At 35.2% G+C, this 14,391-nt stretch overlaps 1 protein-coding gene across 13 annotated transcripts in view; it reads left to right on the top strand.

Moving 5' to 3' along the window:
* The window catches only part of VPS13B (vacuolar protein sorting 13 homolog B), a 775,932-nt gene that overhangs the window by 213,276 nt on the left and 548,265 nt on the right, over nt 1–14,391 (top strand). For all 13 annotated transcript variants that reach the window (XR_006336417.1, XM_043880234.1, XM_043880239.1 and 10 more), the window contains 2 exons: nt 6,661–6,795; nt 7,586–7,759. Coding sequence is in view for 12 of the 13 variants with exons in the window: in XM_043880234.1 (XP_043736169.1) it covers nt 6,661–6,795; nt 7,586–7,759 (309 nt within the window). In the remaining variant the exon portion in view is untranslated. The remainder of the gene's footprint in view (nt 1–6,660; nt 6,796–7,585; nt 7,760–14,391) is intronic.

Raw genomic sequence — 14,391 nt, 5'->3', positions numbered from 1 at the left:
AGTTGGACACTTATTCATGTTTTTGGAGGTGAGGGCACAATGAGTTATCAGTATCTGTGGTTTGCTTTTCTTGGACTGGTCAGTTTTCACAGACATCCTTCCGTACCCTTGCTGCAGGTTTTAACTCTGGCATTCAGGGTTCTTAGAGAGTGAAAGAAAAGATTTCATTATTCAGTACATCCATTTTATACTCATTTTTAGACAGTCTCCCATTTTTAGTATGCACCCCTTTCCTTGGTAGTGTCCCTTAGTTCATTGTCCTTCTGGTTCAACTTCTCCATTGTTGTTGGGATGAGAGTGGGATACTTGCATTGCTGCATGGATTAAGGCAAAGGATCTGTGGTCATTAGATAGACTTTCAGTAACTGCTCATCTTTTTAGCCTCATCTGCGTTCCTGCCCTCTGAACTGGCTGGCTTCTTTAATACTTAACCATTCCAGGACTTATTGCCAATAAACTTGCTTCTTAATATGGTAACTCACAGGCACTTTTCTCTAAGTGATCCTGTTGCTACCTGTTCATCAGTATCTATCTTCTGAAATTTTGATGACACTGCTTGCCTCTTTGAGAGTTGCATTTTTAGCTCTTATCTTTCCATTTTCATTTCTTTGTTGGTATTAGGCTCTAAAAATTAAGTCAGAAACAGAAATAAACTTATGTATTGCTTGATCCTTAATCTTTTACTTCCACTCAGATATACAGGTCATTCTCATTAGTTTATCTTTTAATTTATATGAATGATCATACTGAACACTGAGGGGCTAACATGTCTGTGAGGTTAGGAGAATTATGTTGGATAAGAAAGATATGGGCACTACTATTCAGCATAGTTTTGGAAGGTTAAGCCACAGCAATCAGAGAAGAAAAATAAAAGGAATCCAGATTGGAAAAGAAGAAGCAAAACTCTCAGTTTGCAGATGACATGATCCTCTACATAGAAAACCCTAAAGACACCACCAGAGAATTACTAGAGCTAATCAATGAATATAGTTAAGTTGCAGGATATAAAATTAACACACAGAAATACCTTGCGTTCCTATACACTAGCCATGAGAAAACAGAGAAATTAAGGAAACAATTCCATTCGCCGTTACAATGAAAAGAATAAAATACTTAGGAATAAATCTGCCTAAAGAAACAAAAGACCTGTATATAGAAAACTGTAAAACATTGATGAAGGAAATCAAAGATGATACAAATAGATGGAGAAATATACCATGTTCATGGATCAGAAGAATCAATATAGTGAAAATGAGTATATGACCCAAAGCAATCTATAGATTCAGTGCAGTCCCTATCAAGCTACTAATGGTATTTTTCAGAGAACTAGAACAAATAAGTTCACAATTTGTACGGAAATTAAGAAAACCTCGAATAGCCAAAGCAGTCTTGAGAAAGAAGAATGGAACAGGAGGAATCAACCTGCCTGACTTCAGGCTCTACTACAAAGCTACAGTTATCAAGACAGTATGGTACTGGCACAAAGACAGAGATATAGATCAATGGAACAAAATACAAAGCTCAGATAAATCCATGTACCTATGGATACCTTATCTTTGACAAAGGAGGAAGAATATACAATGTAGAAAAGACAACCTCTTTAACAAGTGGTGCTGGGAAAACTGGTCAACCACTTGTAAATGATTGAAACTAGAGCACTTTCTAACATCATACACAAAAATAAACTAAAAATGGATTAAAGATCTAAATGTAAGACCAGAAACTATAAAACTCCTAGAGGAAAACATAGGCAAAACACTCTCTGACATAAATCACAGCAGGATCCTCTATGACCCACCTCCCAGAGTAATGGAAATAAAGCAAAAATAAACAAATGGGACCTAATTCAACTTAAAAACCTTTGCACAATGAAAGAAACTATAAGCAAGGTGAAAAGACGGCCTTCAGAATGGGAGAAAATAAAAGCAAATGAAGCAACTGACAAAGAATCAATCTCAAAAATATACAAGCAGCTCATGCAACTCAATACCAGAAAAGTAAACGACCCAATCAAAAAATGGGCCAAAAAACTAAACAGACATTTCTCCAAAGAAGACATACAGTTGGCTAACAAAGGCATGAAAAGATGCTCAACATCACCCATTATCAGAGAAATGCAAATCAAAACCACAATGAGGTACCATCTCATGCTGGTCAGAATGGCTGCTATCAAAAAGTCTACAATAAATGCTGGATTGAGTGTGGAGAAAAGGAACCCTCTTACACTGTTGATAGTAATGCAAACTAGTACAGCCCTATGGAGAACAGTGTGAACATTGTTTAAAAAACTGGAAATGGAACTGCCATACGACCCAGCGATCCCACTGCTGGGCATGCACACCTGAGGAAACCAGATCTGAAAGAGACACGTGTACCCCAGTGTTCATCGCAGCACTGTTTACAATGGGTAGGACATGGAAACAACTTAGATGTCCATCAGCAGACGAATGGATAAGAAAGCTGTGGTACATATACACAATGGAATATTACTCGACTATTAAAAAGAATGCATTTGAATCATTCTAATGAGGTGGATGAAACTGGAGCCTATTATACAGAGTGAAGTAAGTCAGAAAGAAAAACACCAATACAATATATTAATGCATGTGTATTGAATTTAGAAAGATGGTAATGATGACCCTATATATGAGACAGCTAAAGAGACACAGAGATAAAGAACAGACTTTTGGACTCTGTAGGTGAAGGCGAGGGTGGGATGATTTGAGAAAATAGCTTTGAAACATGTATATTAGCATATGTGAAATAGATCGCCAGTTCAGGTTCGATGCACGAGATAGAGTGCTGGGGACTGGTGCACTGGGATGACCTTGAGGGATGGGATGGGGAGGGAGGTGGGAGAGGGTTTCAGGATGGGGGACACATGTACACTCATGACTGATTCATGTCAGTGTATGGCAAAAACATTACAATATTGTAATTAACTTCCAATTAAAATAATTAAATTAATTAAAAAAAGAGAAAGATGGTGGGAGGAGAATCTGAATTAATGGTGTACCACAGGACTGAGATTATGTGTTGGGTTAATATCATTCAGAAAAGCACTAAAAGGAGAAGAAATAACAGTGTATTATTTTATACTAAATTGTATTATGAAAATTCAGTATTTTCAGGTTATTCTATTGATAGTATGTACCATGTGAAATTGTATTTCAGTTGCAGTACCTTAGGGATTCCTTCCTGCCTTCCTCTAGTAGATTTTGACAGCAGTGTTTGAGTAAATGCACATGACAGTGCTTTCTGAAGTCATCGTATCAAATATAAGACACTGTCACTGTCTGTGGTTGTTCTGTCAGCTCATATCAGATGACTATACAACTTTTCAAAATTTTGCACCTCTTCCCTAAATTAAGTTCTGTATAAAATTCAGATTTCTCGGAGTTAAATACCTTGAACAATAACTGCAGTATTTTGGCCTCCACGTGAAACAGTAATTAATAGTGGCTTGCCTGAAGCCACAGAAATACTTAAAATACATAATACTACCTATATCTGAAGCCTTGATTTTTCTGTTTCAGAGTTTTTGGTCTTTTTGTTTCACCATTTCGTGTTCCTAACAAGAAGATTTTCTTTTTTAGGAAGCAGCATTCATGTAGCTTGAAAACAATGTGAGGGGTGCCGTGAGTTGTTCAATGCCAAGACTGTTCCTTTATTTCTTCCTAGTGTGTATGTTTGGGGTATTTTACAAATTTTGGTTTGATGGTAGAATGGAAAGAAGCCAAGTTTATTTTTAAATTATTTTTATGAATGCTATTTCTTGTTTAGAGCAATTTTAGGTTCACAGCAGAATTGAAGGGAAGGTCTGAAATTTTCAATATAGCTTCTGCTTCTGTTTCGGTTTACATAGCCTCCTCCAATGTTGACATCCCTCACCAGGGTGGTATATTTGTTACAACTGATGAACCATATTGACACGTCATATCACTCAAGGTTCATAATTTGTATCACTAAGGTTATTTTTTAATAGCAGCTTTTCTCCATTGTTGAAGTCTATCAGGAGATGACTATAATTATCTTTTAAAAAATCTGAGGTTGAGCAATTAAAAGAAAATTACTTTAGGTAAAAAATTTTCTTAAGGAGAAACTATGCAGGATTTTTTAGTTTTTAAAACATTTAAAAATATCTGAGAAATTTAATGATAAAGTGAAATAATTTCTTGATAATTATAATCTAAAATAAGATGCTTTTCACATATATGTTATTCTTATCAGAAGAGATTTCAGGCAACTTCTGTTTTTAAAGTTATTTTTTATTGAAATAGAGTTGATTTACAGTGTTTCAGGTATATAGCACAGTGATGCAGATATATATGTTATTCTTTTCCATTATAGATTATTATAATATCAAGTATAATTCTCTGTGCTATACATTACAGCTCTTCTGATAAGACTCTGAAGAGTCTTATCAATATGTACAGCACACAATAGGTATTAAGAGACTTAGATCTTTCATTTGAGATTCAAGGTAGAGTCCTAAACTTGGTGTAAACTTTGTAAAAGAAGCAGTTTATAAAGTAATTTTTTAAAAAGCCATGTTTGTCTATCCATGTATGTAGTTTTGCAGCCAACTGAACTATTTCAATTCTAACCCTAGAGAGAATCTTTCATTAGCTCTTGTCTCCTGATTACTATCTAGATTCTTCTTTTTTTTTTTTTTTCCTTTCAAAAAACTGGTGTAGAATGAGAGTCTGACTCTGGGTGCTTGAGTTAGAATAAAATATTCTAACTCATTTTGTATCCCTCTCATCACTTAACATAATGATTGGAGCAGGGTAAATTATCGCTGATTATAACTTATGCATTCACAGTAGATGTTAAATATGCGAAGGTAGCTCAGCTTCCTTTCTCATGAGGAGAAAAGTGATCCAAGCCTCCTCACTTTCTGACTTGAGCCTGGGCAAAATCCTTACTTCTCTAAACTTTGGTTTTCCTGAATATGAGGTAGAATAGTAATAGATAGCTCTTTTTTTTTTTTCCTTTTGATATGAATAAAAATAGCAAATTAGATGTAGTGCATGGCACTTACTTTAAGTGCTCAGTGTTAGGTGGTATAGTTAGTACTACTGCTACTGCTGCTGTTACTATTATTACTATTACTGCTATGTTTATAAAATAATGTAGGCATCGTTTAACTTTCTGAAATACAGCTTCTTAAGTTTGTTGGTTCATGGATTTTGAGAATTTGATAAAAGCTGATAAAATCATAGAAAAAATGTAAGTACACAGCATTTAGACTCCTGCTATGAGGAAAATAGGTTCAAGTGGTGAATATTGGGAAATAGCAACCAATTGTTCCATGTTCTTGTAACAGTCAAATAGAAATTAGCAGATTTAGAGGTTCTTCTGAAGCAAAGATTAGTATGTGAGAGATGTTTCTCAAGATGATGTCCTTTAATTAGTGGATAACCATGTAGTGTTTTAGTTAAATTGCAGGCTTCCTGGGCCACATCTCACAAAGAGTCTATAGGGCTTCTTGAACACCCCGGAGTTTGAAATCAAAGATTTTGGTATAATGTTTAATATATCTGTCATAAAAGTTCATAGTTTTCTTAATTCTTCATACTTAGTTCTCCTTCATAAAGTTTCACATATGAAGTATGATACATATTTGATTGGAATGTGGCATGCGGAAAAGAAAGCCTCTTTTCATGAGTATTGGTGAAATGAGTAATGAAGTTTTCTGTGATAAGATCAAATTGTGTTAAACACCTCAGCTCTTCCTCTGCTGTAGGACTGAGCAGAGAGAAAATTACTGAACTCCTCTAATCCATTGTATCCCAATTTGTAAAAATGAGAGAACAATAACATTTTTATTACCACCCTATTTTGAGGATAGAATAAAATGTGTGGATAGCACACAGTAAATCCTTTGGTATATGTTAATGGATTAGAGTTCTTCACATTATCATCATTTTTTGTGGTTTACAATAATGTTAGTGTAATGTTCTTAAGGTTTCTCTCCCTTTTGAATTCTTACCTAGCCTTCAGGGCCAAAATGAGTTTCTCCTCTTTGAATTATGTTTTCCCTACCAGTTATGTCATGGTAATTGTTTACCTCTGTGCTTTATGTCTTTCAGCAAGTAGCATACAGTAGAAAAGATAATGCTCACTTTTTTTTGTTAAATGATACAGAATCCCTTTGGTTTCTTTTAGCTACAGTTGTCATATCGATTTTGCTTATAAGCTGTTGTATTTTAACTTAGGAGCTGTTTTGAGCTATCTTGTTTCTCTCTTTGCATCCTACCTGACCAAGATATTTTGAGGAGTCTGTTTAAACAGGTAGTTTCATGCTTAAATTAATGCCTCTGCATAAGTGAAAGTCAGTTTATAAGTTAAATTTGTTTCAAATTGGAAATCTTACTCTGTATTCTAAAACCAAATGTGATTTTTTTTAGTATCCATATTTTTAAATAACTATTTGTTTAAAATTTGCATAAGTATAATTTTTAAGAGTTCAACCTGTTTATTTTAAAATTGCATCATTTTACCTCCTGAACACTAAACTGTGAAGCCTAACACAAATACTGTAAGAACATCTGAGGTAGATAATTAAAGTATAATTAAGTTTAAATGCCTCGGTGAAGGAGTATAAAAATTATTTAAATTCAATCGGCTAGTACATTTGCAGTTTTCTTTTATTAGGTGTGAAATCTAAGAATCCCCTGCCAACTCTTGAGGGCTCAATCCAGAATGTTGAATTGAAGTACTGCAGCACATCATTGGTCAAATGTGCCTCTGGGACCGTGGGATCAATAAAAATTTGTGCCAAAGCCCCAGGTATGTGCAGCTGGACCGTGTAAAACTTTATTGCCTGTATAGGAGAATTGGCCTTGCGTTTTACAAGGAGCGTTACTGAAACAAGAATTTACTCATTGTTCCTATGAATCAGAGGTTTTAAATTTTTTTATTTTACTTGAAAAAAAAATTGTTAATTGTGCCAGGGTGATACTTCTTGACATTAATAAATTAATTTTTACTTAAGAAGAAAAATATTGCATAGTTTTAAGAATGGTTATGAGGGAAGAGAAATTAAAGTTTATTCTTACATATTTTGGGGTGGAATAGGAGGTATAGACGTATATGACACTTAAAAATTAAATTAAAATGTTGCTAGTATAATGAAATTAAACAGAAACCCCAGCTGTTTTTCAACTTAAGGTTGAAATTGACTTTGCCTTCCTTCCAATACTTTATTTCATAGTATTTTCCTTAAACTATTTGTTATTTAATTTTTTCCAGTGTGGATTAAATGTCTAGATAAGTTTAAAGAGGTACAGATTCCCTTGAATATTTACAGTACAGTGTGTTCATGTTGTTTTATAAGCTTTTCTGAACATGTTCTACATTCATCAACTAAATACTAAAACATTTTAAGGGTTAAAAGTGCATTTAATTTTTATCAGTCATACTTTTTAAAATATAACTAAATGTACGGAAATTTTATATTATGTTGTTAGTATACTTTAAAATCAAGCATCCTCAGGCTACTTATATATATATATATATATATATATATATATATATATTTTTTTTTTTTATAATCTTTTTCATACATTTGTCTGTTCAGGTGACAGTGGAAAAGAGAAGTTGATTCCATTGCTTCAGGGTCCTTCTGACACTAAAGACCTTCACAGCAGCAAGTGGCTCAATGAGAGCAGAAAGCCAGAATCTCTCTTAGCTCCAGATTTGATAGCCTTCACAGTCCAGGTTCCACAATGTATGGAATACTGCCACAGTTCCGGTAAGTACACCATTATTCACTTGTTTTGAATTTTCTTTTCAAGCAAGACTTTTAAAAAGGCACTGTCTTTCTTTCCTTCTCTCCTTTGCTTACTTTCCTTCCCTCCCCTCACCCCTTGTTTTTGTCCATTCTTCCTCTTTTTTTCATTTGTGTCCATTGGGATACACCCTGCAGTTAATTCTCTTTGAAAATTCAAATGAAGTATTTTGTATCATGTTTGATAAATGATGTGTTTACAAACAGTAATGATTTTATTCTATTTTATTAAGAGATAATTCCTTTGTGTGTATAACAGTTAATCTTCAGGTTCACCTACTACTAGTACTAAATCCAACTGAGGTTTAAAATATATCTTGTAGTACATGGAAAAGAGTAAAAGAAATTTAAAACATTGCAAAGAGAAAATATTTTTCTTGGGATAGTAGCACTTTGTGACCCATATTTTGCCATGTTAAAATAGGGGTTTGCGCGTTCTGTGTATTTACAAGAGGGAAAAGATATTGATAGTATAACAAAGGAAAAAATGCAGAAGTCAGGTTCTTATTTCTTAGATTTAATTTTTTTTAGAAGCTCTTTGCCTAGAATCTATTTCATTTTATTCACCACCATAATAGCAGATCTACACTTCTCACGTTGAGAGGAGATATTAGAAGGATCAGTGAAGACCGGGGATAAGGAGAGCCTGATGTCAGCAGTGAGTTCAGTTAGTGTGTCGTTAGTAAAGCCAAGACAATGATGCTGGAAATAAGATAGCTAGATAGATATTCTTAAAGGGTCAGAGATTTGAATTTTTTTCTTTAGAATTAATTGACTAGTGAGGTGATTTCAAATAGCTGCGTAAGAGTAGAGCTCAATTAACAACAATATGTAACAAGTACTGTAGCTTATAGAAAATGCATTAAACATGAGTTCAAAGTAAGTTCACTTTAACTAAGTTCAAAGTAGAAACCATGAAAAGATTTGTAATTAGCCCTGATGCTGGGAAAGATTGAGGGCAGGAGGAGAAGGGGACAACAGAGGATGAGATGGTTGGATGGCATCACCGACTCAATGGACATGGGTTTGGGTGGACTCTGGGAGCTGGTGATGGATAGGGAGGCCTGGCATGCTGTGGTTCATGGGGTTGCAAAGAGTCGGACACGACTGAGCGACTGAACTGAACTGAACTGAGACAGAGATTATGTGGAGTGAATATTTGAAGCAGTGCACATATGCAGGGATGCAAAACCATTTGAAAGCAGAATTTGATATAGTAGCATTTGTAGCTGGAATGGCATCCACACTAGAAACTGGAAATTAGTATTTGAAAGGTGATTCTGAGAACCCCTGAATCAATATTCATTTGAAGAGAACTCCTCACAAAGACATTTTCATCTTGATGAAGATGAGTGTGGAACCCTAAGGAAAAAATATAAGGATGAGGCCACTACCCATCCCTTATGGGTAGAAGACTTTATAAACCAGTAGTTTAAGGTAGGGCTTGGTAAACATTTTACTAAACGTTTTATTAACATTTTGGGCTTTGTGGGTCATATAGGCTCTGCTTTCCATTCTGCTGTTTTAGCATACACAAAAAAGTTGTGAAAAAGTGAAAGTGTTAGTTGCTCAGTCCTTTCTGACTCTTCACAACCCCAAGGACTGCAGCGCTAGGCTTCTTTGTCCATGGGCTTTTCTAGACAAGAATACTAGAATACTAGAGTGGGTAGCCATTCCGTTCTCCAGCGGATCTTCTCAACCCGGAGACTAGACTTGGGTCTCCTGCACTGCAGGCAGATTCTTTTTACTGAGCCACCAGGGAAAGACAGAAATAGCCACAGGTAGATGAATGGGTGTGACTGTGTGTCAGTACAACTTCATTCACAAAAGAGGAGGTGGGCAAGATTTAGCCTATGTGGATCACCTACCCCTGCATCGGGAGAAACGATTGGTGGTTAAATCATGCTTTTTTTAAATGCCTATTTAATCATATTCTTTGAATATGCTATTGGAGAAATCTCCTTTTTATAATTGTCCAAATAGTAGTTTTTGGTAGGTTTTGTTTTCATATTATTAAATCATTAAAATGTTATAGAATGACCAGACCATATGGTTAGAATTTTGATACCAAAGAAGGGACTAAGCTTACTAGAATCTATTGCATATGCTTTTTTTTTTTTTTAAATAGTTTATAAAAATAAAAGTAAGTTATTTATTTGGGTGTGTGGATCTTAGTTGAGCCATGCGGGAACTTTGTTGAGTCATGTGGGATCTTTCGCTGTGGCTCATGGGCGCAGTGGCCCCATAGTATGTGAGATTGTAGTTCCCCAACCAGAGACTGAAGCTGCGTCTCCGGCATTGCAAGGTGGATTCTTAACCACCAGACCATCATGGAAGTCCCTACTGCATATTCCTACGTAGGACAGGGACTCTTCATTTTTTTGTTTTGCTGTATGTACCACTAGAATGAACTGAGTCAAGCCTATTTAGATAATACTCTGATCTTTCTCATAACAGTATTTGTATTATTCTTTGTAATCTAAATGCATATTCAGGATCTCAATATATATATTTGCATTTTGAACCTTTATATAAAAGTAGACATATGATATTTCTAAGATAAAGTTTTACAGTTTTTCTACTGTTAAGGAGATTCATCTAATCTTCAACATTATTTTTACGTGTAGTGATATATTTATGGATTTGCATGTAAAATTTTAATATCATGCATTTGGTTCTTTGAAAATATTCCTTGGGTGTGTTTTAATCCTCAAATGTAATGTGTTTTTACTTAAACTACATTCACATACTTTATTTAGGGTATTTTTAAATTTAAATTTTCCATCCATCTTGGGAACTGCCACCCACATTCATGGCTTAGATATTTATGATATGTTATTTATGATATGGTTATGAGAGAGCTCATAAGTATTATTTTTTAAAGCTAGTTTTAAAATAATCTTACGTTCCTGTAATAAAGTTTAGAGGGTGTGTGTTTATCTGTGTGTGTGTATATGACTGATGGTATAAACAAGTTGTAAATAAATTTTAGATGAAGAAGTAATTTATTAACAATCCTTTACCAAGTTTATTGAAATATAACCCTTTCAGCAAGTTTTTTCCTAGCTGTATATAAAAACTTTTTTCTCTCTTGTTTGCATATATGTGCGTACTCAGTGGTAAAGAATCTGCCTGCCAATGCAGGGGACGTGGGTTCCATCCCTGGGTTGGAAAGATCCCCTGGAGAAGGAAATGGCAACCTACTCCAGTATTCTTGCCTGAAACATCCCATGGACAGAGGAACATGGCGGACTGTAGTCCATCAGGTTGCAAAAGAACCTCACAGGACTTAGCGACTAAACACACATTCACACTAACACATTTTATTTACTTACTATTCTAAAGTTTTTCTTATCATACTCTGTCATATATGTTACTGATTTGTCTTGTTGAGTTATTTTTCCTGCTATTAGAATTTAATGTTTTATTATGGCTGGAATTTTTTATCTTTCTTGATCACAGATGTATTCCTAGTGTCTAGAGCAATATCCCACAAATAGTAGGCTATCAACAAATATTTACTGAATGAATGAGCAAATGATTATTGTATTTGCTTTTCTTTGGTTTTTGAGGCTGGAGCACCCATGCGTCATTACTAATGTTTGCTTCGAGGGGGGGAAAAAGATTCTGGATAGTTGAACTCTTCTAGATGAACAATTAAGGGAAGCACGGGTAAGCCCTGCTTTCTTTTTTAGAGACAGACCATCCAAAAGAGGTTGTTAATGTGCTCTCCCCGTTGATTTATTATAATTTGAATGAGAGGTTTTGAAATGTGGCAAATAGTGTATTTTAGAGGAGTTTGGTGATCATTCTTTTTGATTGGCTTTTGATTATCACAGCATCCTGTGTGGAAGACAACTGCTTTTGTGCATATGCTCCTAAATTGAAGGGGGTTATTGAATTTGGGGACCGGATAATGTTGTGAATATTATTGAATATATTAGGAAGTGAGTTTTAAGAGAAGCTCACTCAGGATAAAGAGGCAGAGTATTTCAACTGTGACTTCAGAATGTGAGAAAATTGACAACTTTTTAAATGGGATTAAATATAATTGACTGAAAGAAGTATTAACAGTATTAATGAAACTTATTATGGACACAGTATTTTGCAGTTTATAAATCACTTGCATATAAGCTTTTCAACTTTTTGCAAAACAAAGACTGTTTTCAGCACGACAAATTTATTTTGTGTAACAGAGGAGGAAATTGAGGCTCAGAAGTTGTCCAAATGTTTAATAAGTCAGACTTTGAATCTGAATATAGGTCTTCTAATTGTATAATATTTTTCCACTGTCTCAGGGTATTTATCATTGTGTCTTTTATTCTTAGCATCCATATTGTAAACGTTGTACCACCCAGCCTTATACATTCTCAACTTTGAGAATCTCCTTGTTTACTTCATATTTATTGTTGTTTAGTCACTCAGTTGTGTCCAGCTCCTTGTGGCCCCACGGACTGTAGCCTGCCAGGCTCCTCTGTCCATGGGATTTCCCAAGTAAGAATACTGGAGTGGGTTCCCATTTATTTGTGTAGGGGATCTTCCCAGCCCAGGGATTGAACCGCTGTATCCTTCATTGGTAGGTGGATTCTCTACATCTTAGTCACTCGGGAAGCACTGACTTCCTCTTAAATACTATCAAAAGAGCCACACTTCCATGATGTCACAGGAATGCTTTGTCTTTGAAGTCTTAGCAACTCCATTTGCTCTTTTTCTTCTTCCCCCTTGATCACTTTCTCTACTTGACTGGCGCTGATTCCAAAAAGCTCCTATGGGAGTTCAGTGCAGCCTACCTTCTGAATTCATTGCTACTTTTCACAGGAACCAGTTGGTGGCATTTCTCTTACTTACATTTGTATAGATAAATAGAGAGACTAGATTCTTCTTCACTTCCTTCAGAAGTAGAAGCGCATGGTGAGTGTAAGTCATGTATGTAAAATATTTTAAAATAGGTTCTCAACATTTTTTCTTTTCTTTTTTTAAATATAAACTTTAGCTCTTCTTTATATGCTATATTTTGCCTATGATTTATAGCAGTTTCTGCATGTTAAAAAGTTCTTTCTTAGTCTTTGTTAATCTGATACTAATGTATAAATAAATTTTCGAGTGCCTGCTATTTAGGAATATAAAATGATTACAAAATACTATCAGCTTAGGATCAAAGGGAACTTACAAGACCATCATTCCAATTTCTGAGTCAGTGTTAGTCAGTCTTTTTGATATGTCCGTCTTTTTCTCTGTGCTTCAGATCTCTTGGCCTTCTTTAAATTTCTCAGTGGTGATTATGATTTTGCATATTCTGTTTTTTTCTGTCTGGCATTCTTAGAATTGTCCTTACCCCCTTAACTTATACCTCTTCGAATTTCAGCTTAGTGTTGCAGTCTTAGCTCACCTACTGTATCTTCAGGTAAGCCCAAAGGCTGCTTTTTCCCTTCTCGCTTTCCCAGTTTGATTAAGTATTTGTGTTACATTCATTTTCATAATTCACTGTGCACTTCTTTCATAGCACGTAATGACAGTAGTATTTATGTATCTGTGTGACTTGAGTGCTGTCTGTCTTCACCTTTTGACAGTGAATTCTGAGAGGACACAGTTACTCACTGACTACTTACCATTTTATCTCCAGTACCTAAAATTTCCTGACATATAGGGAATTCTTAGAAAATCATTTATTGAGTGAATGAATAAATGGATGTTTATGACAGATATTCAAGGATACGAATGTATTTGACAGATAAATAGTAAATTCTTAATGTAATACGTGCTAACCATCTACCCTCTTCTCTCCCTGTTTCTTCCTCTTTCTCCTTCTCCAGACACACACCCACACACCCATACCCACACACGCACCCATTATCTTTCTTTGTTAAACCGATATGATTAGTATTAGGTCCTCAGTTTGTTGAACTGAAACTTCCATTTCTTAGTCTTATAAGTGACTTGAAAGAATGTATGTGTGTATGTATGTGCACGCACACGTGTGCTCAGTGGTGTCTGACTCTTTGCGACCCATTTGACTATAGCCTGCCTGACAGGTTCCTCTGTCCATGGAATTTTCCAGGCAAGAATACTGGAGCAGAGGAATCGGGTGGGGAGGGAGGTGGGAGGGGGGATCGGGATGGGGAATACATGTAAATCCATGGCTGATTCATGTCAATGTATGACAAAAACCACTACAATATTGTAAAGTAATTAGCCTCCAACTAATAAAAATAAATGAAAAAAATAAATAAATGAAAGTACCTTAAAAAAAAAAAAAAGAATACCAGAGCGGGTTGCCATTTGCTTCTTCAGGGGATCATCCCGACCCAGGTGTCAAACCTGTGTCTCTTGCATCTCTTGCATTGGCAGGCGGATTCTTTACCACTGAGCCACCTGGGAATCAACTCTAAATATATCTGACAAAACTTAATATGTTATGTTTCATTGGCATTTATGTATGATTGTACCTTTTCCATTGAAACCTTCATCTCTCTTGGCCCTCAGGAGCTATGTATAACACCTGATATCTTTTACTTTTTTTGTACATACTGTGAATGGTGACAATGACTCTCTTTATTCTGGACTAGCTTTTAAAGGATATTTGTATAGTGAACAGT

Source organism: Cervus elaphus, chromosome 21 (assembly GCF_910594005.1).
Source record: "Cervus elaphus chromosome 21, mCerEla1.1, whole genome shotgun sequence".
In the NCBI taxonomy this organism is placed as follows: domain Eukaryota; kingdom Metazoa; phylum Chordata; class Mammalia; order Artiodactyla; family Cervidae; genus Cervus; species Cervus elaphus.
Note: the sequence above shows the minus strand (reverse complement) of the source record. Positions and strands in the feature narration are given on the sequence as shown.